This window comes from Oryctolagus cuniculus, chromosome 11, assembly GCF_051225735.1.
Source record: "Oryctolagus cuniculus isolate XC-2025 breed Fujian yellow rabbit chromosome 11, ASM5122573v1, whole genome shotgun sequence".
Classification (NCBI taxonomy): Eukaryota; Metazoa; Chordata; class Mammalia; order Lagomorpha; family Leporidae; genus Oryctolagus; species Oryctolagus cuniculus.
The window spans coordinates 5,245,684-5,272,282 of NC_142877.1; the positions used below are offsets into that span (position 1 = coordinate 5,245,684).

Consider the following 26,599-nt stretch of genomic DNA (forward strand, 5'->3'; position numbering starts at 1 on the left):
TGCAGGTCCGAGCTTTATTAGAATGACGTCACTTCCGGATAGAATCAAGGGATTCTCAAAACTGGTTTCAGTGTGGCAGTGCCGCAGATCCTCACAGCTAAATGCCTACGCACCTGCCAAACGTATCTGCAAACACAGAGAGGAGCAGCACAGGCGGGAAGGCTGACCAAAGGACCAAAGGAAAATTCTCGATGACAGACTCCCTTGTGATCTAGAAAGCACTTTAATTCTCTATCCTTCAAATGATCGAGATATTCAAAAGAAACAGCAAGTCCTGTATGTACAAAGCCGATGAAAATCACACTGTAATAATCAGTGAATGTAGAACTGCACGGATCTGTTTCCAGCTTTTTCCACCATGATTATACATCAAGGTAAAAAAAGATTCTCTTGTACAAATCCAAGGATGTCGACAGAGGTGGCAGCACACTGCCAGAGATGGTACAATGCCTTACTACTGGAGCTGGAAACAGGGCACGGGGAGGGAGGGCGGAGTCCTTGGGGAAAGAACCCTCCGCGCCACAGCGCTCAGTCAGTGGTCGACCTCCTGTACCAAAAGCGCGCTCTGAAGTCGTCGCTGCACGTCATGAAGCCGGGGTTGGTGGGTGAGTGCACGATGCAGCGCACGATGTTGTTGTGCCCCAAGGAGAGCAGGTTTCTCCGCTCGGCTGTCCTCGAGTCCCAGCAGCAGAGACTGATCGTCCTTTCGTCCGGCAGCAGCACGTAGTCCTCGGTGTGGTTGAACACGGCCTGAGTCCGGTGCACCTGCCGGCCACTCAACCCCGCACCTGCCGCAGAAACAAGAGGTTATAGGCCTGCGGACAGAGGGTCAGCTTTTTAAATTCACCTCTCACCGGCACAAGGCTTTGTTCTTAATCCTTGCACTGTAAAACCATTGACGTGATCGCCTCTTGGGCGCCCCCCTGAGGCAACATTGTTAATGGTCTGATGTACTTCTGGGCATAAAGCACAATTTTTTTCCTAAGATTTATTTATTTATTTGAAATTCAAGAGTTACACGGAGGCAGAGGCAGAGAGAGAGAGGTCTTCCATCCGCTGGTTCACTCCCCAGATGGCCGCAGCAGCCAGAGTTGCGCTGATCTGACGCCTGGAGCCTATTCTGGATCTCCCACGCAGGTAAAGCACAATTTGTAAAATACAAAACTAGGAAGCCAGCGCTGTGGCACAGTGAGTTCCCAGTTTCGCATATCTGATTGCCAGTTCAGTCCCGGCTGCAGGACTTCCAATCCAGCTTCCTGCTAATGTACCTTGGATGGAGTTCTAGGTTCCTGGCTTCTGCTTGGCCCAGACCTGACTACTGCAGCCATGGGGCATGAACCAGTGGTTGGAAGACCTATCACTCTGCAAATATTTTAAAAAAAGTATGAAACTGATGGCGCATTTTTTTTTCTATTATAGTTTAAAACAGCTTTATGCCAGGCACATTTTAAAAAAAAGAGTATACATGGGGCCAGCATTGTGGACCCATGGATGGAAATCTTTGATTCTGCTTTTCAAATAAATAAATTAATCTTTGGCCAGCGCCGCAGCTCAATAGGCTAATCCTCCACCTAGCAGCACTGGCACACCGGGTTCTAGTCCCGGTTGGAGCGCTGGATTCTGTCCCGGTTGCCCCTCTTCCAGGCCAGCTCTCTGCTGTGGCCCGGGAAGGCAGTGGAGGATGGCCCAAGTGCTTGGGCCCTGCACCCCGTGGGAGACCAGGAGAAGCACCTGGCTCCTGCTTTCGGATCAGCGTGGTGCGCCGGCCACAGCACGCCAGCCGTGGCGGCCATTGGAGGGTGAACCAACGGCAAAAGGAAGACCTTTCTCTCTGTCTCTCTCTATCCACTCTGTCAAAAAAATAAATAAATAAATAAATAAATGAATCTTTACAAAAATATTTGAAAAGTAGAGTGTTTAGGGGTGGAGGGAGAGAGATAAGAGCTAGATCTTCCATCCCATGGCTCACTCCCCAAATGGCTGCCAGCAACCAGGGCTGGGCCAGGCCGAAGCCAGGAGCCATGAACTCAGCCCAGGTCTCCCTCCCACGTAAGTGGTAGGGTCCCAAGCATTTAGGCTATCTTCTGCTACCTTCCCAGGTATGTCAGCAATCAGATACACTGTTTCATGTCCTTTGTTAGATGTCAAGCACCCATGTGCAAAAGCACCATTACTTATTTAATAGGTCTTTTACCGCTAGACACACAGTTCACATCAGTTTTAAGTGAGCTTGAAACATCCTTTGTGCAGATAGCCTTACTTCCTTAGGGTTAAACTCGACAAACAGAATCAGAGACGAAAGTGTAAGAACATCTGCTTTCTACAAGATTGATGTTTTTAAGACTACTAATAAGATACATATTTCACGTTTAAAGAACTATATAAAACGGGGCAATAACCTTTCAAGTAGCTAGGGCCATCTGGATCCTCGCAGGCCATCCTGCTCGAAATCTCAGGTCCCGCCTGCGGTGCCTTGGCAGGACCAGAGCAATGGATTTCCTGGGCCTCATACAATCTGCGGGCCACATAGCCCACACCCGATATGAAAAACAAACGCTACGCAGTAACGTCACTACCCAGAGGGGCAGCTGTCAGTACTCTGGTGGGTATCCTTTCCAGATGGTTCTGCGTGGTACTCACTCGTGAACTGCCCGAGTCAGAGCACGTCACGTGCTATCTTCATTCTCAGGTGTGCAGTGCAGAGCTACAGAGGGTGAAAGTGCAAGCTCTGTGGTAAGATGTGAATTCAACACTTGTGATGGGAGCTGGGCAGGCCTGTTAACACCCCTACCCTTTACTTTTCTCACCTGTTCAGTGGGGAAAACTATCGTCACCCATGGAGTTGCTGGGAGGACTGAAATGAAGTAAGCACAAGCTTTTGGGGAAGGTGCTGTGGCGCAGCAGGTTAACGCCGTGGCCTGAAGCACCGGCATCCCATATGGGTGCTGTTTTGGGACCTGGCTGCTCCAATCCAGCTCTTTGCTATGGCCTGGGATAGCAGTGGAGGATGGCCCAAGTTCTTGGGCCCCTGCACCTGTGTGGGAGACCCAGAAGAAACTCCTGGCTCTGGGTTGGCACAGCTCCAGCCGCTGTGGCCAATTGGGGAGTGAACCAGCGGATGGAAGACCCCTCTCTCTCTCTCTCTCCCTCGCTCCCTCCCTCCCTCTCCTCTCTCCATGTAACTCTGACTTTCAAATAAATAAATAAATCTTAAAAACACACACACACACAAATGCACAAGTTCTACAGTCTCAGGTATCAATCTGTGGTCAGGGTCATTCATAAAGGCCAAGGGCCACCCACAGACATGTAACAGGTACCTGTACTCAAGGAGCCGGTGCTGTGGCGCAGTGGGTTAACGCCCTGGCCTGAAGCGCCCGCATCCCATATGGGTGCTGGTTCTAGTCCTGGCAAAGCAGTGGAAGATGGCCCAAGTGCTTGGGCCCCTGTACCCACGTGGGAGACCCAGAAGAAGCTCCTGGCTCCTGGCTTTGGGTTGGCACAGCTCTGGCTGTTGCGGCCAATTGGGGAGTGAACCATCGGATGGAAGCCCCCTCTGTCTCTCCTCTCTGACTTTCAAATAAATAAATAAATCTTTACAAGAGTCAGCCAAGATCTTCCCTCCCAGCCCTTCTTACACAATTACTGAGAGCCACCAACAGATGTTTTTTCCTGGATTGCTCTCAAGTATCTGTGGGAAAAACGCAGGCTGCCGTCTACACACAGACCACACAGTTCCTAAATACTACGTGTGTGGAATCTAGACCTCCTCTAAGCTGTGCTGCACTGAGAAGAGCAAAGTCAAGAAACCGCAGTTCCTATTCCCGGCACTGCCTCTTACGTAACTGCAGGCTTGGCTGTGCACTGTGGCTTCCAGGTCCTGGTCTCCTCGTGTCTACAGTAGGGTCACACCTGCCGTGCTCTATGAAGCTGTACTGTGTTGCTCTACTGTGAGCACCTCACAGAAGCTTCAGGAAACTGCAAACCACCACTGAAAACGTTAAATGATATCAACGTCTCACATACCCGTGTATCTGACCAGCGTTCGTCCTGTTGATATTTCCCAAAGTTTAGCAACAGAGTCTTTTCCACTTGAGAGGATGTATTTAGAATTTTTGGAAAAAATGGCAGAGCAAACTTCAGCCCCATCATGTGCCTTCTCAAAAGTCGTGATGCACCGGTTAGAGACTCCATCCCACAGCTTGATGCAGCCGTCCTTGCTGCCAGTCACATACATGTTGGCACTCGGATTGTAATTGACAGAGCATATGGCGTCGGTGTGCTGGTCCTGAGGATTGCAGGACACAAAGCACTGGAAGGTGTTGATGTCATACAGGCGGAGGGTGGGGTGCTGAGTGCCGACGAGGATGAAGTCTCCGGAAGGGTGGAAAGAGATGGAGCGCAACATCTCCGCTTCCTGTCAGGACAGAGACATCAACGTGAGCGGCTCAGGCCTCAACGACCACACCCGCAGGAAATGTGAACTGCGGCGGACGCAAAGAATCCATAAAGCAACTGTCAGATGCTACAAGGCATCAGAAGGAATACACGCACTTTCTGGAATATATGAAAGCACCGTTTGAACAACAGATTTCCAAAACTAACTATTCATTGCTCAGAGAGTCCAAAAGCTACAGACGCGGGCTTTATTCTTTGTAAGTGAACACCAGGTGAACTCAGAGCATATTTATTATGACACATTCATACACAGTTACTGAATGAAGATAAACTTAATTTGTATGTAAGAACAGCATCTTCAATTTGCTCTAGAACTGTAAACACTGACTGAAAAATTAAGTTTAATTACTGAAAGATGGAGGCCACTACTAAAGTAGCAGTTTTAGTATTTCTGCAATGCACAAAGTCACATTTCCAGTAAGCACTTGATAGTTTCAATGGAATGCTTTTCTGATCCCTGTCAGTCACAATTCTCTGAGGGCGGCTGTTGTTTTTACCGAGTGACAGGGACTCCAGCCTGTCGCATGACTGTGGCCTGCAGCAGTACTGACCGCCAGAGGAAGCAAGCACACAACAGCACGTGGGCTAGCACCATGTGCCAACTGGCAGGCGTCCTGGTTGCTGCAGCCTTGCTTTGTGGGATAACCACCGAGAACATGTTTAAAGAGTGATTAGTCAGAAAACAGCTCACTGTACTTGAGAAGAAACGTAAAAAGCTCCTTGCTAAACATTCCCAACCTGAATATATTTGAAGGCCCTTTTTGCAGATGGTTTGGAATAATCGAATAATTTCAGAGTATAATCCCTCGAGCCAGAGGCCAGGATCTGTTCTGTTGGGTGGAAAGCGAGACATGTGACTTCATCCACATGGTCGTAGAGAGTTCGAATCACGGGGTGGTTTTCCATATTCTGTTGTGCAGTCTCATTCATCATGACCTAGACCGATAAGAGGAGATGTTGAAGGTACAGAACCCGCATGAATCCCATCAGACACAACAAAGGTGCCTACACCGCACGCTTGTTCTCCAAGAAGGAACAATGGCAGCAACCGTCAGTGCGCTCCTCGCTCCTTACCTCTATCGGCATGGCACTTTTGGCCAACATCCTTTCGGTGTCAAGTATCTTTATGGAGGCATCGGCAGAGCCCGTGGCGATCAACTGCCCATCTCTACTATAGGTAGCCACGCGGCACGGTCCCTTATGAGATGTGACATAGCACGTTTCATACTCGGAAGCCTCTGGGGACATGGTCTGGACATCTGCATCAAATTCCAGGTCGATCCCTGTGCCAGGGGCAACTGTGTCTGATCGGCCGATCGCATACTGAACGGCGGTATCATCATTTTCCATTCCTGAGAGAAACCAAAATGAGGGCATGAAGAAAAAAATGTGTATCTTTTTGTTAAAAGCCAAGACAAAGTTCTGGATCAAAACTGAAAAGACATTTGCCAACGTCATCTTACTGCTCCTTGGAGTTGCATGAACACCTAACGCTGTACAGTACTATGCACACATCCATCCTACCCAGAGCTCACAACACCGAGAGGCAACATGGGTTTGGGGAGAGTTAGGCTTCAACAGACAAAGTCATTTCCTAGGTTTGTACCTCAAAAATTTGTTACTTTCACTACAGTTACAAAAAGTCAAAAACAAAGGAATATTCTGGGGTTCAAGTATCCATTTCCTCTCCACTCCAAAGTTTAGTATTTGGAGCCTGAGGTCTGTTAGCAGCAGCTCTGAAGCTCGATAAGTCACCGACAGGGTCAACACTAATGCCAGTGAAATGCTGAAGGAATGTGGTATTCGAATAAAGTGCACTTTCTCAAGGACGTTATTTGATATTTATTAAGATTAAGCATCCTCATTGACAGTCCAGAAACAGAGTCCTTGCTGACTGGACACACACATCTAAAGCAGTTAAAAGGGATTCTTCAGTTTTCAATGACAAGATAGGAAACAAGAACACACTCACAGGTTCTAGATGAATTCTTCTGTTCTTTCCAGAAAAATGGGATTTTGCTACTAAGCCATTCCCCAAACAATAAGGAAAGATAGTTTTTCAAAAAGCCATCAGAAATCAAAAATGGCAATCTAGGTATCAAGCAAAACTTATCACCCAACACACTGCTGTTGCAACACAGCGTAGCCGAGCCTAATCACCGTAGTGCTTTAGAGAACTTTAAGAACTCAGGACCTTACCAGTGTACTACAGCGCTGTGGACAAGTTCAGAAACCAGATAACTGAGGCCAGTGCTGGGGTGCAGCTGGTTAAAGCCCCGGCCTGAAGTGCCGGCATCCCACATGGGTGCCAGTTCTAGTCCCAACTGCTGCTCTTCTGACCCAGCTCTCTGCTATGGCCTGGGAAAGCAGTAGAAGACGACCCAAGTCCCCGGGCCCCTGGACTCCCGTGGGAGACCCAGACGAAGCTCCAGGCTCCTGGCTTCAGATCAGCCCAGCTCTGGCCGCTGTGGCCATTCAGGAAGTGAATCAGTGGATGGAAGACCTCTCTCTCTAACTCTGTATTTCAAATAAATAAAAATAAACCTCAAAAAAAAAAAAAAAAAGACAATTAAGGAACATCCAGCTTGTTCTGCCTGGGAATATGGGAATATGTTAGGCCTTCCACCATTTCCACAGAGCAAATAAGACCATGTGCTGCTGGAATCAGTGCTAAAATTGACAACGCCATGTTTTAAATTTAAAAATACTTTCACATCTCACATAAACAATGCAACTACTGGTACAGGAGAAATCAGGACCATAGATGAACAAGATAAAAGATGACTTTGAAGTTTACCATCCAGAGATAATTACCAATATCGTGGTATGAATTCTAGACCTTCCCTGTCCACAGTTAATTTTTTCTAAACAAAAATAGACCCATTCTGTGTAACATGCTGTGATTAATTTGCTCACTTAATCATACATAATAAAAATTTGTCCAGGCTAATAAACATTCATCTACAGCATTATTATGTTACACTAGTTAGCTTTATGGGTTATTTAAAAGTATATAGCTAATTCGGAGTGTTGGGCCAGCTGGTTCATTTATTTTATTTCCTCAGGACAAAGTGTCACAATTGGCACGCCTAAGTCAGAGAGTATAAACATGCATGGTAATCCCACGTTTTACCGAGTGCTGGGATGTAACTGAACAAGACAAAGTTCTGATCTTGAGAAAACTTGCAGTGTTTCTGGGGGCTGGGAACAGGGAATGGGGAGGTGAGAGGCCGTGGGAAACCACCCACACAACAAGGGAAATTTCAGACGACGATGCTGCTGGGAAGGACATGTGACTGTGTGGTCATCGGGGAAGGATGGGCAGACCGCGAGATTACTTTACGAGGGATGAAGAGGACTCTGAGCCGACAGCTGAGCTCAGTCTTGAAGGAAGTCACCAGTCACAGCAGAAGCTCCCGATAAAGCACATGGAGCCCAGGCTGGAACCCCCTGAACACCCGGTAATGTGGAATTCGATTCCTCCAGTACTCAGCACCCGACACACAGGGAACAGCCCTCACGGCTTCCGCCTCGTGGAAGCACCCAACCCTGCTCGGGGCTGCCTCTGGATTCCCGAGCTACCTAGTTTGATGAGATGCAGGAGCTGCTCGGAGGGCGCACAGACCGACTGCGGCTTGATCTCGTTGATGAGGCCGTTGGCGATGCTGATGTAGCCGTCATAGAGCAGCTGGCTGATGATGAGCTTGTACAGCTGCTGGCGGTCCTTCAGGCCCACTTTGGTTCTGTACATCCTGGGGGTGAGGACAGCGTCCCTGCCAGCTGCAAGAAAACAGGTGGACGGTGACGCACCGCTCAGTCAGCCGCCACACAGGGTCTCCCTCAGGCTGTAAATCCCTGCTCTGCGGCTGCAGAATCTCGGGTCAGGGCCATCACTCCCCTGAGCCAGCTTCCGCAGGTGGTAACTAAGAGAAGACGGCATAAGCTGCATGGCAAGCACTGGGTACAGCCCCGGCACCCAGGAATCGCTCACGCCGGCCACCACGTGCAGTGGGACCCCTCACCAGTTCTCCTCTGCACGGGTACCCCCGAGTCTTCCATTTCTCTGGTCAACACTGACCCGTGCTTGCAACAGGCAAGACAACTGCTCTTCTGTCCAATGTCTAGGTTAGCTTCCATCAGCTGAGCCGCGTTTGCCCGTGTCTGTTACCTTCAGTCTTAACACCTGCTTTAGGGCACGTGCGCTTGTGACTAATTGTGTGATTTAAAGGTGAGCTACTTACTAAGCCTTTCCGAGAAGAGATACAGCAAAGACAACTATAAAAATAGAAACGATATAAAGATCCAGACTGATTCACGAGTACCCAAGTTTCCTTCAATGTTAGTTAAATGTAGAACTAGATGATGGCCCCTGGTTTATACAAACAAGAACGCTAGCTGGTGGACTTCCCCAGATAATCTGACGAATCAGTGTCTAGAGGTAGGACTGGACCTAACGGCTAGGACGCCCCAGGGCATCCGATGTCCGAGCGCAGGTCGAGTCCCGGGGCTGCTGCCGCCAGCTTCCTGCGGGCCTGTGCCACCCACACACACAAGTCTCCGAGGCTGGCCCTGGCCTGGCTTAGCCAAGCTGCTGTGGGCTTCTGGGGAGTGAATCAGCAGGTAGGAAGTAAATTAAATACGAATATCTGTACGTATACGCATGTCTGGGCAGACACGGGAAGGCTGCAGGTGTCTGTAACTGTAATGAAAATAAGAGCGACTTCAGAGCCCGAGTTCTAACTACCGGTGGGCCCTACAGCACCAGTGCTTCCTGATGCGCGGGTTAACTGTCGGATACGGGGCGGGCACTCTGTAAAGGCCCACGCCCGTGCAGGCGACGCCGGGACCCAACGGAGCCGACGCAGCGGGCTCACAGGGGTCGGGATACCCGCTCCAGTTCAAGGGTGGCCGAGCAACTCCCCCGGGACGCGACCACCACCCTGTCCCGTCTCCACGCTTGCAGGCGCGCATCGTGCCGGGTAGGAAGGGCTTAAAGGAACAAAAAGGCGAAAGGGTCGGTCAAGCCGCCGCACCGGCCCAGTTTGCAGGTGAGGACACTGAGGCACGAGGGCAGAAGAACCCGACCCGCCACGGTGTCAGAGGGGCCAGGTGGCGCAGAGGCGACCTCGAGCTGGGGTCGGGCTGGGAGCGAGGCCCTGGGGAAGGGGAAAGGGTGTGCAGGCCCACCGCGCAACTCGGGGCGCCAGCTCGGGGCGCCCGCCACCTCGCTCACTCTCGACCTTCCCGCCTCGCCCCGGCCCTTCGGGTGGTCCACTAAAGGGCCCAGACGACCACCCCAGCCACTCCTGCCGTACCCCCGGACCCCCATACCCGCAGATCCGGCTCTCTCGCTCTCCCGCTCTCTCCGAGAAAAATGGAGGCGCGAATCCTGCCCAATCGATCGCTCCGGGCGCACGTTTGCTGCGCACGCGCGAAGGGCGCCACGCCGAGCGCTGCGTTATCGATGGGTCCCAATCTCCCTTGTGCGTCTCGCCATCTTACTTACTGGCACGTTCGAGCGCTTCCTTCGCCAATTCCGACTTTATCTCCTATGGGACATTCCTGACTCCAAGGGGCTGTAGTCTCATGGGCAAATGCCTGATCCCAGAGAGCAGCGCGGGGGTTAGAACGGGCACTGGCCGGACGGGCCGTTGGCTCCCCCACTTCCGGGGTCTCACGGGGCAAGTGCGCCTGCGCGCCGTCTGCGCCGCCGTGCTTGTTGTGAGCCAATCACAAAGTGACTCGCTGTAGCTCAGGCCAATCAGCTTTCGGGTTGGAGGGTTTAACTCCTATTTAAAATGAAAAACCTTTGAATCCTAACGGCTGAGCGCTGGGAAGGACACCGCGCCTCTGCGTCGGAGGCGAGGGTCAGCCGGTGGGTAGACCGTGGGGGGCAGCTCTGCGAGTGGGAGCCGGGACGAGGGGCGCCGGCTGGGGCGGGCGGGATCGGGCAGAGCCGCGGCGGCGCATTCCCTCGGCGCCGGGCGCCCGGGGAGACGCACCTGAGGGGCGTCCGGCGTGAGTCCTGGGGGTTTGGGGTTCACGCCGCAGTGGTGGTGGTGGTGAGGTAGGGGCGGCGGAGGAAGTGACAGAGCCGTGCGCGCGTGTGGCTCCCGGCGGGGACAGCAGCCGGGGGAGCCTGTGCGGGCCGGAGCCGGCAGCAGCGGTATCGGGACCGCGTGAGGTCCTCGTTACCCGCACGGCCGCGCCCCTCGGGGGACAGACAGGGGCTGGTGCGTGTCGGCCGACCGGCCGGCGGTGTCCAGCGCGGCGTGCGGTTTACGCGTCCCGGTCCGTTTCTAACGGACGTCCGGGGAGGCCCGCGGAGCTGCCGCGTAACTGCCCCGGTTTGCTGAATTGAAAGCTTGCCGGCGGCACACGGGGTCCCCGGCCCGTGCCCTCCGTCCCCGCGCACCGCCGCAGGTCGGGGGAGGGGAAGTAGGAGCCCCCTGTAGGATGAGGGGGTCGCGGGGTCGGCCCGAATGGGCCCTCGAGGGGCTCCTGGCCTCGTGGGTGCTGGATCTGCAGACGCTGCCTTGCAGGCGTCTCTCCGCAGGGTGCTGGATTCGTAGCCCGCTGCGTTCTGCTTGTCCTTCGTCTGCCTGAGCGAGAGCCCGGAGTAAGCGGGAGCAAAGGCCTGTAGGTGTTTCCGGAAGAATTGAGGTCTGCGTGGGCCGGGTACGAGGGCTGTGACCTGGACTTGTTCTGGACGGTGCAGCAAAGCATTGCAACGTGTCTGCAGCCCTGAGTGCCTAACGCACGCTTGCGTTTCCTTGTGGTTACTCTTACTAACCCCCTGTTTCATGTGAGGGCAGACCCGTCTGCATTGTGGGGCTGATATTGTGGGGCTGGGGAGCGCTGTCTGGTTGCATTCCAGAATTCTGATAAGAGGTGTGCTGACTCCCAGTGCGGGCTCACCGAACGTTGTAAACGATACTTGTTGTTGGTTCCCTTCGTCAGGGGGTTGAGTTACTCTCAGCACTGGCGCGTGTGCAAACGTGCTAGACGTGGTTCCGGTTCTGGGACAGCGATAGAGGACCAAGTGGAGCCAAGCCCTGCTCTCACGGAACTTCCTCCTCCACCTGCCTGGCCTGGGAGGGGGACAGTAAGCAGATGTGCGTCTGTGTCAGGCGTCAGTGCAGTGGGGAGGTGGTCCCTGAAGGGAGCGTTTCCGCAAAGACCTGAGTGAGGTGTGAATGAGCTGCACTTGGGCAGAGGGAACAGGAAGTGCGAAGGCCCAGCGGAGGGAAGCAAGGGGCCGTGTGCAGGCAGGAGAGGCGCTGGGTCAGGGGCGGCCGCCTATCTGTAGGTAGGGGTCCGAATTGTTTTTTCTTTAGAGTTGGGAGTGTGGGGGGCAGGGGGCTTCTGAACCCGGGGCCACACAGCTGTTTGTTAGTGAGCTCACTAGCCGCAGTGATGAGGAGGAGGGAGCCGGGCAAGGCTGAAGTGGGCGACCTTCGGGCCGCCTGTGGGTGGAGCAGATGGCAGTAGAGGTGGTGAGCAGTGCCTGATTTTTTTTTTTTTTTGGAAGGTAGAGTCAACAGAATCTGTGAACGGATGGGACACGTTTGAGGGACACGTTTGAGAAGGGGAACCACATCGTGATACGCTGAGGCTTTTGGCCTGAGCAGCAGCAGGATGGGTTCACTGTCAGCTTGGGGAAAGTGTGAGAACGGATTTAGGGTGGCAGGTGAGGGGTTTGGGACTTCAGTTTGGGACATTAAAATTGTTGCATAGAAAGTAGGAAATCTAGAGCCTGCAGTGGAGGCGACAGGTCTGGGCGGGAGGTGGACATTGGGTGTTCCATGTCGGAGGGTATTGAAAGCCCAGAGATTGGATGAACTTGCCTGGTGAATGAGTGTCCGTAGACACGGTCTGCACTTGAGCTCAGGGTGCGTTCGTGAGTAGTGAAGGAAAAGCCCATGGAGAGAGGAGGCTCTGTTAGAGACGTTAGTGCTGGGGTACCTGGCACATGTGTCTGTGGGGTCCTAAGTAGGTAGTTGATATCCGGGTTCAGTAGTCCAAGGAGAGGTTAAGGCAGATGATGCATTTTGGGTTAAATTAATGGAGATTTTAGAGGTTTTAGAACTAATGGGTGAGAGTCCCTAGGAAGGGTGTGGATGAGAAGTGGAGGGCCAAGGACTCATTCCTGGGTCAAGCCGGACTCTCAGATTGAAAACAGCGAGGCCGGTCTGGCAGTGAGGGCTGAGATGGAACCCCCGGCAGGTGGGCGATGAGCCTGGCCCCTAGTGAGAAAAGGGCGTTGTCGAGTGCTGCCGCGGACTTGGGGGGCTGAGCGTTGGCTTTGGCATCCGTAGGGGTCAGCCAGGAGTCTGACGCGGTGGTGCGGATGAAGCCCAGGGGGAGTGGCTAGGACAGTGTGGTGGTCTTCTGGGGCTTTCTGGTAAAGGACTTTAAGGTGACCCGTCCGAGACGAGATGCTGGAGCAGCCGGCGAGATGAGTGTCCACGGTGGAGTGTGAGTGCCACAGGCCTTGGGCTGCGGTGGGCGAGGGGAGAGGTTGGCCTTTCGGGAAAAGCCACAAGCTGTGCATCACTCGCATCGTGGGGAAGGACACTCCTGCCTCATCAGTTGTGTTTGCACAAAGAAAAGTGTAAAATGCTGTGTGCTGCGGAAGCCTTTTCATCAGGAGCTGTAACCCTGCCTAGAATAATAACAATGCTTTGAAAATACACGGCTTTGTTTAACGGTTTTTCCCCCCTCTTTCTAGGCATCATGGAAAGATCCAAAGAAAACTGCATTTCAGGGCCTATTAAGGTAAACAGAAAAGTCTAATTGCGATCAGCTCATAGACTCATGGGGCTCAGGCTCCTGGAGTTCTTCCCACCTTTGCTTTGGATTGTAACTATACTGGACTTGACTGATGCCTGTGGTGTTGTGGCCACCATGCCTACTGCAGGAGTAGCTGGTGTTGTATTTGGAAGCCTGACGCCCTCTTTGTAAGCATTCACACCAGTGAGCTGGCGGTGGGTTTGGGGCTTTTCCTTCTTTCCTTCCCCCCCATTATGATGGGCTCCTGGCTGGAGAAAATCTCACCCACCCCACCCCATCATTTTAATTAGATCAGCTCAGGGTTTTAGAGCTGGGTAAACCACTGGACCCTACAGTACACTGCTTACAGGCATGTCAATAATACGTTTTAATAAAACTTCCTGCAGGGGGCATTTGCTTCCTCTTTGTCAGTGTTCTTTTTGCTTGAGTCTGTTTTGTAAGTACTTGAAAAATGAGATATTGGCCAATAATAGTAATAAGCTTATTGTGGAAAATCTAGCACATACCAAAATTTGGATTATCTTCTAAAACTTAACGATAACCACTGTTGGACATTTTGACGATTTCAGTCTTTTTTCCAAACACACGTGTGGAAGAAACGTCAGTGGAATTGGGATTTGAGTATAAAGTGTTCGTACTGTGGCCCTTGCCGAGTAACCATGAAGGCGTGTGTCCCAAGACTCTGCGCTTTCTCAGTGCTCAGTGTTCATGGTGACTTGTGCAGTGAGGCGTGGGGGCGGGCAGGAGGTGTCACTCAGACACCTTGGCGCTGTATGCCAACTGCCCTCCGGAAGTGTTTCTCAAGGTAGGCTGTCCCTTCTGTCTGTTGTCAGTGGCGGCATCTTGTTCTACTAGAACGCACACTTGCGGTCTCAAAGCACTCGCCTCTCATTCATGACGACCATGAAGTTTATTTTCTCTCCCTTCCTAGGCTGCAGCTCTCCTCGGTGATGGCCCAAAACGCGTTCCAGTGACTCAGCGTTTTCCTTCTCAGAATCCGGTGTCTGCGTGTAGTGGTCAGGCCGAGCGGGTCTTGTGTCCTTCGAATTCCTCCCAGCGGGTCCCTTCGCAGGCACAGAAGCTCCTCCCTGCTGAGAAGCCTGTGCAGAAGCTGAAGCAGGCACAGGCGGCCAGTGTGCCTCGACCTGTCTCCAAGCCACCAAATAACACCCCGAAGAGCGAGCAGCCCCCACCGTCAGCACCCGGTAAGCTCCCTTGTGGAGACTGGCTGTTCTTTCCAGTTGCTGCTCGGAGAGCACATGATTGGCCATGTACAGCTTTACACCATTGTCCACTGAGGGTGGGAAGAACCTGAGAAGGGACAGTGCCCACTGGGCTGGCCAGTGCTGAAGCACTGCCGGGTTCCCATCTGCGCAGAGGAACTGGGCAGCCAGGGACACAGCGCCAATCCCATGTCCTGTCCTTTGCTTGTGTGGGGTTTGTGGTGTCAGGAGCTTGTGGCAGGCGCAGAACTGAGGAGCTGCAGAGCTCCAGTGCATGGGGAGGGTCTGGAGAAGTGGGGGCACTGAGGCAGCTCCGGGAGAGGGCACCAGGGCACCGCTGGCTTGGGAAGGACTGGGGCGTCATCTTGGCGCGTTGGGAAGGTGCTAAAGGTCTTTTGAGCAGGGAAGGGACGAGTTCACCTTTTAGAAAGCTCGTTCTGTGTGTGGTGAATGACTCGGAGAGTAGAGGGCTGGATCCAGGGCTGCTCCGTAGGAAGAAGGCCGAGGTTGGAGATGCCAGTGACCTGGCCCGGGGGGAGCAGGGTGGACGTTCATCGTGGCTGCTTCCTTCATCCACCTGTCTCATCCAGTCCTCCTCACCACCCCGAAGGTAGCCAGAGTTGGTAACTCCGTTGCACAGAGGAAGCTGAGACTCAGAGCAGTTAACTTGTCCAAGAACAGCCAGGGTGGAGAGGCGCAGACTTGATGGAGGAGGTGATAAATGGGACCTGAGAGATGAGGAAAGCGGATATGGGGGTCGTGGTATAGGGAAGAAAGAGAACTTGCCCTTCACCCTTTAAAGCTTTGAAAATTGAGTCTATAAGTAAACTGACAGTACACAGATTAACAGAAAATAATCATTTTAATTATGTGCATGTGCACAGGAGTCACAAAAATATGAGGCCCAAAGAAGGGCCGGATGGCACCAGGTTAAGTCAGCAGCTGCAAGGCCAGCATCCCATGTGAGTGCTGCCACACTGCCGATCGAGCTCCCTGCTCATGCAACTGGAAAGCGGTGGGAGATGGTCCAAGTGCTTGGGCCCCTTCCCCCATGTGGGAGACACAGATGGAGTTCTAGGACCTGGCTTCAGCCTGGCCCAACCCCGGCCATTGTGGTCATTTAGGGAATAAACCAGCAGATAGAAAATCTTCGTCTCACCCCCTCCCTCGGTATAAAGCTTCCTTTCAAATAAATAATATATAAGAAAAAGGGTGCCGGCATTGCGGCTCACTAGCTAATCCTCTGCCTGCAGCTCCGGCACACCGGGCTCTAGGCCCGGTCGGAGCGCCGGATTCTGTCCTGGTTGCCCCTCTTCCAGGCCAGCTCTCTGCTGTGGCCAGGGAGTGCAGTGGAGGATGGCCCAGGTCCTTGGGCCCTGCACCCCATGGGAGACCAGGATAAGCACCTGGCTCCTGGCTTCGGATCAGCGCGGTGCGCCGGCTGCAGTGTGGAAATAACAGCTTGGACCTGCGGTCTAATACCTGAGCCGAGCGTGCTGACTGTGGTCAGGGCCCCAAGTGTCTGGGATGGGCAAGTGGAGATGTGCCGTGGGATGTCCTGTGGCTGAGGAGGCAGTTGCTCCAGTCCTGTCGCACAACTGGTTTATTGGGCATTTGCTGAGTGGGTGCCTTGGTGCTTCTGCTCTGTTACATGTTCTGGGGCACTTGCTGTAGTCTGTACGTGGCTGGCTCACTCCGTGAGGGAAGATGACAGGTGGTAGCTTGTCGGGCTGGAAGTGGCTTCAGAGAGGGTCTGTGGGGTCTTGGGTGTGTTGCCCCTTTCCTCTGGAACCCTGTGGACTTCATGTGGGAGTCAGGTAAGGGTGTAGCAGTCTTCTTGCTGTGAGAAAACTAAAAGCCCAGATTATTCCTTCTTGGCATACTGCTTCTATTTTAGTTAACATTTTCACAGCCATTCTTTGATTCATTTGTATCCATGACTTTCTGATTGTATATAGTTATTCTAAAAACAGGTTTCAAACTTATTCCATATAGGAAATAATCCTGAAAAGGAACTGACATCAAACCAGAAAAATGAAGAATCTAAAAAGTAAGCTTTTTTGTTTACAAAGCTCTGTGTTCATTTACTAGAGTGCATCGTTTCATTTTAAATTTAGTTAATTTTCTAGATTCCCAATCTTTAAAAAAAGAATGAATTTTAATTGATATTTAGGGACTGAGATGTTTCTCTTAAGTTGCTTTTCAAATTTAGAAAAAAACTTGGATGAATCTGTTAGAGTAACGGTGCTGTCTGCTTCTAGAAGGAAGTGGCTAATACCCAGGGTTTATGTGTGCCTCCATGCTTTAATTCCATTCCTATGCAGTGTGCAGGCCTTAAGCTGTGTCCTGTAGCAGTCTGTACAGATTCTGACAGCGTAAGTAAGATTGTACTTGCTCTTTAGCAGAGGTTGGCGCGAGCGTCTTTCCCAGGTGTTCCCAGTAGACAGCCTGCGTTCTCTGAACTGTCTGGACTACAATGAGGGGGGAAGCCAGACTTTCTTGCATTGAGCTCCCTGGGAAGCTTTGGAACCTCGGTTCTGTGGCTGTCCTGCCCCATCTGTCCTGTGGAGTCCAGCCTGCTTTTGTTCATGGCAGTGGGTCCATGTCTGCTCCGAATGGTTCTGCACACACGGTGTCAGCCTCTCAGGGTGGCAGCTGGCGCTCCACAGAGGGCCGGGAAGCCTTCTTCCCTCGCCAGTTACCCTGTTACGTGGTCTTTGTGTTGTTGTTAGGTCTGGACTGCTGTGCATAGGACAGCCTGGAACATTTCCCAATGTAAAATCCAAATTCTTGCCTTGTCACTGATTCAGTGATGGCGGCTGAGGATGCCACGTTTAATGTTTGTGACTCAATAATGGTTATTGGCTTGGTTTTTGCTGAGGGTGCATGTTGGGTGCAGTTCTGAGTATAAAATTGTAGAATGTGTCTAAAGGTTGGTTTTCCACATTTTAAAATGTTGAATTTCCTTTCTAGAAGGCAGTGGACTTTGGAAGATTTTGACATTGGTCGTCCACTGGGTAAAGGAAAGTTTGGTAATGTTTATTTGGCAAGAGAGAAACAAAGCAAGTTTATCCTGGCCCTCAAAGTGTTATTTAAAGCTCAGCTGGAGAAAGCAGGCGTGGAGCATCAGCTCCGAAGGGAAGTGGAAATCCAGTCCCACCTGCGGTGAGTGCATGAGATCGGGCTGCCGGGCTGTCAGCTAGAGAGGGCCAAGCGTGTAGGCCACAAAGACTGAGTCCTGGTGTCGTTTTTCACAGATGCGGTAGACGTACATGCAGCAGTGCTGAACATCTCCTGAGGGCTTAGTGCTCTCAGTGAGGTCAAATATGTGTGCAAACGTTTGGGGACAGATAATTAAGGGGGATGGCACTTTTTATTCTAGGTTAAGCGCAGGTTGCAAACTGGCAGCCTGCAGATGACATGGGTCAGTGGGGTGGGAGTGTGTGTGTATTGTTTTTGCTTTTATTGCATTTTAAGTATGAATCAGATGCTAATATTTAAAATCTGGCCACATCAGGCCAATACCTTCTGCTGCCAGCACTGGCTAGGGGCAAGCATGTCTGCTGTTTGGGATGGGCTGTGCGCCCCCGGGTCCACACTGAGCCTGGCCAGCCTGTTTAGTGTACCTCTGGCCATTGTGTGCATGGTGCCACACCACTGTGGGATGCCATGTCTTTTTGATATGCAGAAATTGGTATTCCACGGAGCTTCCCTTAGGAGTAAAAATGCCTACAAGAAAGAAGGAATGGTCTCTCTTTTTTAAGATATATTTACTTATTTGAAAGTCAGAGTTACACAGAGAAGGATAGGCAGAGAGAGAGAGGTCTTGTATCCAATGGCTCACTCCCCAGTTGGCCGCAATGGCTGGAGCTGTGCCGATCCGAAGCCAGGAGTCAGGAGCTTCTTCTGGGTCTCCCACGTGGGTGCAGGGGCCCAGGGACTTGGGCCATCTTTTACTGCTTTCCCAGGCCATAGCAGAGAGCTGGATGGGAAGTGGAGCAGTCGGGACTAGAACCGGCGCCCATATGGGATGCTGGCGCTTCAGGCCAGGGTGTTTAACCCACTGCGCCACAGTGCCAGCCCCGAAGGGATGGTCTCAATTAAACCTGAGGTCCATCAGTGTCACAAAGTGCGTGTCAAGCAGTATGCAGATGCTTCTTGGACAGGGTTTGCAGTTCGTAGTTTCCGGGCCCACGTGAAATGCTCATTTTGATACTGATTGCGGAGTTTGTGTCTGCTCTGAGGCCACATGTTAGCGTCTTCATCCGTGTTGCAGGCATCCTAATATTCTCAGACTCTATGGCTACTTCCATGATGCCACCCGAGTGTACCTGATCCTGGAGTATGCACCGCTTGGAACCGTCTACAGAGAGCTTCAGAAACTTTCCAAGTTTGATGAGCAGAGAACTGCTACCGTGAGTTTTCATTTGTTGTCCAAACATTCCATTCCCTTTCTGTCTGCTCTCCACAGTAATGGACCTTTCGTTACAGTAGAGTGGGCTTTATCTTCATGGAGAGATAGCTTAATAGAACCAGATATTTCAAATGGAATAGTCAAAATAGTTTGTACCTTATGGACAGATAAAATCAAGAACCAGGTAAAATGTGTGACTTGTTTCTTTCCAGTTTTTCTGTGGAAATGTATAAAGAGAATGGTGCTGTTTTTGTTGTTTTAAGAATAGTTTCTGACTGGTGCCGCGGCTCACTAGGCTAATCCTCCGCCTTGTGGCGCCGGCACACTGGGTTCTAGTCCCGGTCGGGGCGCCGGATTCTGTCCCGGTTGCCCCTCTTCCAGGCCAGCCCTCTGCTGTGGCCAGGGAGTGCAGTGGAGGATGGCCCAAGTGCTTGGGCCCTGCACCCCATGGGAGATCAGGATAAGTATCTGGCTCCTGCCATCAGATCAGCGTGGTGTGCCGGGCTGCAGTGCCGTGGCCATTGGAGGGTGAACCAAAGGCAAAGGAAGACCTTTCTCTCTCTCACTGTCCACTCTGCCTGTCACAAAAAAAAAATAAAAATAAAAAATAGTTTCTGATTTACAGAAATTGGGAAAACAGTGCAGAGTCCATAGACCTTGCATTGATTTCTGTTATCAATGTCTTGCATTAGTATATTTGTCACAGCTAATGAACCAACAGGCACATGACTGCTAACTGAAGCCATGCTTTATCTAGGTTCCTTTAATTTCTTCATGGTTAGATTAGGGTTTTGGATTTTTTTTATTTTTATTTTTATTTTTATTTTTATTTTTTTTGACAGGCAGAGTGGACAGTGAGAGAGAGAGACAGAGAGAAAGGTCTTCCTTTGCTGTTGGTTCACCCTCCAATGACCGCTGCAGCTGGCGTGCTGCGGCCGGCGCACCGCGCCCATCCGATGGCAGGAGCCAGGTACTTCTCCTGGTCTCCCATGGGGTGCAGGGCCCAAGGACTTGGGCCATCCTCCACTGCACTCCCTGGCCACAGCAGAGAGCTGGCCTGGAAGAGGGCAACCGGGACAGAATCCGGCGCCCCGACCAGGACTAGAACCCGGTGTGCCGGCGCTGCAAGGCGGAGGATTAGCTTAGCGAGCCGCGGCGCCGGCCGGATTTTTTTTTTTTTTTTTTTTTTTTTTTTTTTTTTAAGATTTCTTTATTTGAAAGAGTTCTGCAGAGAAGAGGAGACAGAGAGAGAGAGAGAGAGATAGCAATAGCAATTTTTGTTTTGCTGGATCACTCCCCAAATGGCCTCAACAGCTGGGGCAGAGCCAGAATGAAGCCAGGGGTTGGGAGCTTCTTCTGGATCTCCCACATAGGTGCAGGGGCCCGAGCACTTGAGCCATCCTCCACTGCTTTCCCAGGTTCATTAGCAGGGAGCTGGATTGGAAATGGAGCAGCTGGGTCTTGAACTGGCACCTATATGGGCTATCAGCGTCACGGGTGGTGGCTTTACCTGCTACGCCACAGTGCAGGCCCCAGGGTTTTGGATTTTGAGAGGAGGCTTGCAGAAGGCGCGTGTGTTTTCTTAACTGACCTGTCACAGGGTGCTGGGCTTGGTCCCTTGACTTGGGCAGTGTTTGCCAGGCCTCTGCACTGCGAAGGGACGATTTTCCTCTTTCCACACTGTCTTCTTTCAGCAGAAGTTGCCGGGCATAGCCAGCGAGTAGGCAGAGGAACTGTATAAACTATTGGCAGTTCTGTACCGGAAGTTTGTTAATCCCATTCTTTCAGTCATTTCTTTTAATAAAACATGGACTCGACTCAAGGATCATATTTGGAGTCATCCAATTGTTTTTTATTTTGTTGCTTATATTCCAGCTTTGGTCACTGGGATTTTTTATGATTCTGTGTAAATCATCATAGTAGGGGTTTTTGGGGGGTTGGAGTCATTTTCTTCGAAGCCTTGTTTATTTCCTGCCCCAGTACTAGTCATTCTTTCCTCCAAGGACCCTTGGTGCCTTTTATTGGTGATGGTATTAAAACCAAGGTCAGGGCCTCGGTGTCTTCATCACTAGGGGAATGTCTTCAGTTCTGTGTCCTCTCTGCTTACAGCGCAGAGGAATGCATGTGTTATAACTGCTCATCTCTGTTAAGTCCAGCATGGGTTCACCCTGATGGTGTCAGCGCAGTTCCACAGCCAAAGGTCCCTCTAGCCTTTGCCCTGGCTTCTCTGTGACTGACGTTCCAGCAGTGAGGAAGCGGGTTTCAAATGCAGTCCTTTACTTACCCAGTCCCAGTGTGCATGGATGGTGGTACCAGGAGTGTTGACGTTACCCCGTGTACATGGATGGTGGTACCAGGAGTGTATGTTTACCCCGTGTACATGGATGGTGGTACCAGGAGTGTTGACGTTACCCCGTGTACATGGATGGTGGTACCAGGAGTGTTGACACTTACCGTGTACATGGATGGTGGTACAAGGAGTGTTGACATTTACCCCGTGTGCATGGATGGTGGTACCAGGAGTGTTGACGTTTACCCCGTGTACATGGATGGTGGTACCAGGAGTGTTGACGTTTACCCCGTGTGCATGGATGGTGGTACCAGGAGTGTTGACGTTACCCCGTGTACATAGATGTTGGTACCAGGAGTGTTGACATTTACCCCGTGTGCATGGATGAAGGTACCAGGAGTGTTGACGTTTACCCCGTGTGCATGGATGAAGGTACCAGGAGTGTTGACATTTACCTCGTGTACATGGATGGTGGTACCAGGAGTGTTGACATTTACCCCGTGTGCATGGATGGTGGTACCAGGAGTGTTGACATTTACCCCGTGTGCATGGATGAAGGTACCAGGAGTGTTGACGTTTACCCGTGTGCATGGATGAAGGTACCAGGAGTGTTGACGTTTACCCGTGTACATGGATGGTGGTACCGGGAGTGTTGACATTTACCCGTGTACATGGATGGTGGTACCAGGAGTGTTGACGTTACCCCGTGTACATGGATAAACATTATCAATGAGGAAGGTGCTTTCCTGCAGGTCTTCCCTTTTTTTTTTTTTTTTTAAAGATTTATTTATTTGAAAGTCAGAATTAAACAGAGAAGGAGAGGCAGAGAGAGAGAGAGAGAGAGAGAGAGAGGTCTTTCATCCACTAGTTCACTCCCCAAATGGCCGCAATGGCCAGAGCTGTGCCGATCCAAAGCCAGGAGCCAGGAGCTTCTTCTGGGTCTCCCACATGGTGCAGGGGCCCAAGGACTTGGGCCATCTTCTACTGCTTTCCCAGGCCATAGCAGAGAGCTGGATCGGAAGTGGAGCAGCCAGGAGTCAAACTGGCGCCCATGTGGGATGCAGGCACTGCAGGCGGCAGCTTTACCCGCTGTGCCACAGTGCTGGTCCCACAATTCCTTCTGTCTTGGTTTTGTGTAGACTGCACTCACTTCCTGAGTGACACTGTGCCCTTGAATGAGGTGGTGTGTACATTTGTAATGTGGTTGTTCTTTTGTCACAGTCTGCGTTGTATCCTGGGGTCCCCTGACCTAAATGTTTTCCTTTTAAATTCACCTATACCAAGGTTCACTTTTTGTGTAGCAAACTCTGGGTTTTGACAAAGGCATAATGCTGTGCATCCACCATTACAGCAGTATCACTGCTCTTAAAAAAATCCCGTGTGTCACCTACTCTGCCCACTTGCCCACAATCTCTGGTAGCCAGTGATCTGTTGAGTGTCTAATTGCGTTTGTTGAGTATCGGATAATTGGAATCAGAACAGTGTGTAGCCTTTTTAGAGTGGCTTCTTCACTTAGCAATGTCCATTTCAGTCATCTGTCTTTTGCAGGCTTGGCAGCTCAGCTCTGCCATCATTGATTGATGCTGCTCCTGATGCTTGCCAGCATTCGATGTCAGAGTTTTGGGTTTGGTCCTTGTAGCAGTGGTGTCTCATTTGTTTAGTTGCAGTTTCCTTGTGATGACGTTGACATCTCTTGATGTGCGTATTTGCCACCTGTGCATCATCTTTGCGACACCTAGCGGGATCTTTTGACTTTTTTTTTTTTTTTTTTTTTTGTAAATATTTACTTTCATCTAAAAAGGCAGAGAGAGATCTCCATCTTCTGGTTCACTCTACAAATGCCTGCAACAGCCAGGGTTGGGCCAAGCCAGAGCCAGGAGTCCAGAGCCCCGTCTGGGTCTTGCAGGTGGCGGCAAGCACGTGAGCCATCGTTCGCTGCCTCCCTGGATGCATTAGCAGGAGGCTGCAGTGGGAGCAGCGTAGCAGGGCTCAAGCAGCCACTCTGATACGGGACAGGACACCGGTGTCCCAGCAGTGTTTTACCCCACAGCGCTGCATGCCTGCCCTTGCTATATTTTAATTGGGCTTTTTGTTTTCTTATTGTTGAGTTTTAAGAGTTCTTTGTACATTTTTGGATAGACGTCACCTACTATGTTTTATGAGTATTTTGTACAAGTCCAACATACCTGTTTTTTTTTTTTTTCTTTCATGGGTTGTGCTTTTGATTGTCTTCCTTTGTTATGAATAGAATTACTGGTTTTAGGAAGCTGGAGGGTCTTAGCTTTTGGGCTGTTTCTTGTGGGATCCGCAGGCGATGGCTCCACAGAACAGTGGTTACTTGGAGTTGTTGGGTTTCTTAGATCTCTGGGTAATGCATGAGCTAGTTTTCTTTCCTCTTGGCAGTGATGTAAATGACACTGACCTCAGGTGAGTTTATGCTACTAATGGAATCACACCACTGAAAGTGAACAGCCTCTGGTCTTCTGTTTGCAGTGAAAACTGGACCTATTCTTTTTATAAAACTTAATCATAAATGTTTGCTGGTACACATAGAAATAGATCTACCTTGCTTTTAAGTACTAACTAAACCAGTCTCTTATTTAGTCAGCAACCAATATTTCTTAGGAATTCATCTGTTGGGCCAACTTTCTCTTAAAGATCAGTAAGGAAATCTACACTCACTAGTAGAAGTGACTCTAAGGTACTAATAGGACCTACCTCTGGTTCTTTTATTCTTTCTTATTGTGGGTTGTAGCTTTGTTTTTATTGTTAATCTTTTTCTTCATTTTCTACTGTTGATCTACTTAAAAAGGCACACTTTATATCCAGACTGTAAGATTATTTACACAGTACTCATTTTCTACCGCACATATAAGGTTTCAGTCAAGACAGAATTCATTTTGGTTCGAGCAGATTGCTATTTGGGAGAAAATGAATAATTAGTTCTTTTTAGTTTCCTTAGAATGATTCGTTACATCTGTTTTCAGATCAATTAAAATCTGGTTGTAGAGAAGAGAGGGATGTCCGAACATCCGTCATCTGACAACATCTGAGTGGTGGTGTGGGTGGATGCCGGGGCGCTCTGAGCTCTGATTCCACTGATGCTGCCTGGCCAGGATTGTGAGCAGGGAGCATCCTTGCCCACTGGGGTTTTAATCAAAACATCACAACTCCACGTAGGCATAGAGGAGCAGTTTACTGTGGTCTAAATTCTCATCTCTGACTTTGGGCTGAAAGAATGAAGTGTCCTCTCTCATAGTGAAATTTAGTTTCTAAAGTAAGGTTCAGTCCTGTCTAGCAATTACTTGGAGACAAACTCCTCTCAAAAGTTTATCTAGAGCTACATCTACTAATAAGCTAATAAAGAGTTCTTATTTATGTGTTAAAACAAACAGTGGTCTTGCTTGCTAAATCTGTACATTGAGATGGGAGTGGAAAATCCTTTCCCTAGGAAACAAAGTAACAAAGGGGCTGATTTGCTTGTCTTGTGTGCTGTTGCCCTTAGGTATTCTGTTGCAGCACCACAGAACAAACTGCAGGTGGGGGGTGTATGCACAACAGGTTTCCTTCTTCGGTTCTGCAGGGGCCTTCTTGCTCCAGCTTACGGCAGAGGAGGGAGGGCAGGAGAGAAGCAGAGAGAATCCTGCAGCCTCCAGCCCTTTTACAGTCTGTACTGGTTCACTGACTGGAGTTGCCATGACTTAACATCTCCCATGAGCCCCCCCCCCCCAACTCTACTGGATTATTAAGTTTCTTTTTAATTTTTAAATTTTTTTGGACAGGCATAGAGAGAGAAAGGTCTTCCTTCCGTTGGTTCACCTCCCCCCCCCCCCCCCATATGGCTGCTATGGCTGGCGCGCTGCGCCAATCCGAAGCCAGGAGCCAGGTGCTTCCTCCTGGTCTCCCATGCAGGTGCAAGGCCCAAGCACTTGGGCCATCCTCCACTGCCTTCCCGTGCCACAGCAGAGAGCTGGCCTGGAAGAGGAGCAACCGGGACAGAATCCGGCGCCCCGACCGGGACTAGAACCCGGGGTGCCAGTGCCACAGGCGGAGGATTAGCCTAGTGAGCCGTGGTGCCGGCCATGATTATTCAGTTTCTAACATTTTTGGGGGATGCGTTTAGTTATAGTATTATTCAGTGTATCTGTTTATTGTGTGGAGTAGTTTTCCCCCGATAGTCTTGAAGTAAAATTTTAGCTTCAAATAAATCCTTTTGTTTTTGAATGGTCTTGATTTAAAAAAATGGGAGCTGACTACACTTGGAAGCCTTCAACTCTTCAAGCGTTGTTTGCACCTTAGAATCCCTGATTTGTACCCGTTCAATCCTTGCTGCTGGGCCATAACTGGCCATGTGAGGGGACAGGCAAGCTCGTCGTCACCGTCTGCACAGCACATCAGCTGCTTAGCGAGGCGGTAACTGGGCACTGGGTAACTCCCTCCCGATGCTAGGTGCCGTCAGTCAGGTCTCTCGACTCGGAGGCTCGTGCGTGGTTCTGCAGTGTTTGCCTCAGGAATCCTGCAGGAATGCTCGTTTCCGTGGGTGCTCCCTTCAGAAGAGATGTCTGTCGAACATTAGCTTTGTTATAGAACCTGAAACAGGCTTCCCATGCTCTTTTCAAACAGTATATCACCGAGCTGGCAAACGCCCTGTTGTACTGTCATTCAAAGAGAGTCATTCATAGAGATATTAAGCCCGAGAACCTGCTTCTTGGATCAGCTGGGGAGCTGAAGATTGCAGACTTCGGGTGGTCGGTACACGCTCCATCCTCCAGGTAGGTGACTTCAGAGATGGAGGTGGTTTGCTTAAGCAGAAACCCCGGGGCCTAACCATGAGCAAAATATAAGTTACGTGTAGATTTTGCAAGGGTGGGGCAGAGTAATTTCGACCTGATAATAAACTAGTGGCTTCAAGAAAATTTTGTTCTTTAGCTGTTTGGGGCTACTTAGGGTGTTCTGGGCCTAGGATTAAAGATGCTTAATGTCTTTAGAGACTAATGAAGGGGGTGAATAAGCCAAAGATGACAAGTGTGTGACAGAGGGGGAGGAGCCCTTAAGCTAACAGGGACGGCTGGGAGTGGGAGTGGAGGAGGCTGCTCTGTTTCCTGAAGCTGTTTTAGAAAGCAACAAATCTGTCTTGGTCCAACAACATTTCCTCTGGGGAACTTTGAAAATGGTTGGTTTTGAGGGCGCATCAAGGCAGCTGTTACTTAGATTCCCTTTGGTCTGTTTGTCAACAGGAGGGGGGAGCCTTTCTGTCCTTAAAGCTGAAGCATGGGGCCAGAGCTGTGGCACAGCAGGTTAAGCCCCTGCAGTGCCGGCATTCCAAATAGGCGCCGGTTTGAGTCCTGGCTGGTCCACTTGCCATCCAGCTCTCTGCTGTGGCCTGGGAAAGCATCAGAAGATGGCCCAAGTGCTTGGGCC

At 50.7% G+C, this 26,599-nt stretch overlaps 2 protein-coding genes across 19 annotated transcripts in view; one reads left to right on the forward strand and one right to left on the reverse strand.

The window, feature by feature from the left end:
- CSTF1 (cleavage stimulation factor subunit 1) lies at positions 1-10,105 on the reverse strand. 4 transcript variants are annotated; one of them, XM_051832669.3, is made up of 6 exons: positions 9,965-10,105; positions 8,041-8,238; positions 5,533-5,810; positions 5,197-5,394; positions 4,027-4,417; positions 1-788 (listed from the first exon to the last, which is right to left on the reverse strand). In XM_051832669.3, exons 2-6 carry the CDS (start codon positions 8,207-8,209, stop codon positions 529-531), a joined length of 1,296 nt encoding a protein of 431 aa, XP_051688629.1. In that variant the 5' UTR covers positions 8,210-8,238; positions 9,965-10,105; the 3' UTR covers positions 1-528. The 4 variants fall into 4 exon arrangements, with proteins under 4 accessions (XP_051688629.1, XP_051688628.1, XP_089163104.1 ...); XM_051832668.3 differs by lacking the exon at positions 9,965-10,105 and adding an exon at positions 9,790-9,868; XM_089306978.1 differs by lacking the exon at positions 9,965-10,105 and adding an exon at positions 8,537-8,675.
- AURKA (aurora kinase A) overlaps positions 8,869-26,599 on the forward strand; it is a 21,359-nt gene continuing 3,628 nt past the window's right edge. The window contains exons 1-8 of one of the 15 annotated variants that reach the window (XM_089306980.1): positions 10,198-10,333; positions 12,777-12,936; positions 13,190-13,236; positions 14,183-14,456; positions 16,470-16,524; positions 17,448-17,639; positions 18,751-18,889; positions 25,802-25,950. In XM_089306980.1, coding sequence (XP_089163106.1) covers positions 13,195-13,236; positions 14,183-14,456; positions 16,470-16,524; positions 17,448-17,639; positions 18,751-18,889; positions 25,802-25,950 — 851 coding nt within the window. In that variant the 5' untranslated portion in view covers positions 10,198-10,333; positions 12,777-12,936; positions 13,190-13,194. Of the gene's footprint in view, positions 9,079-9,162; positions 9,507-10,193; positions 10,334-10,457; positions 10,477-11,664; positions 11,768-12,776; positions 12,937-13,189; positions 13,237-14,182; positions 14,457-16,469; positions 16,525-17,447; positions 17,640-18,750; positions 18,890-25,801; positions 25,951-26,599 lie in introns of those variants that run through there. The other 14 variants (XM_089306985.1, XM_089306989.1, XM_089306981.1 and 11 more) reach the window with 14 other exon arrangements.

Excerpts from the sequence above, each read along its gene's own strand:
- CSTF1 (XM_089306977.1), bottom strand. The coding sequence starts at position 8,595 with ATGGAAGCTAACCTAGACATTGGACAGAAGAGCAGTTGTCTTGCCTGT. Across the intron at positions 8,239-8,480 it reads ACCCGTGCAGAGGAGAACTG|CTGGCAGGGACGCTGTCCTC; the intron begins GTGAGGGGTCCC and ends GTTTTCTTGCAG. Across the intron at positions 4,418-5,196 it reads GGGCCTTCAAATATATTCAG|GAAGCGGAGATGTTGCGCTC; the intron begins GTTGGGAATGTT and ends CTGTCCTGACAG.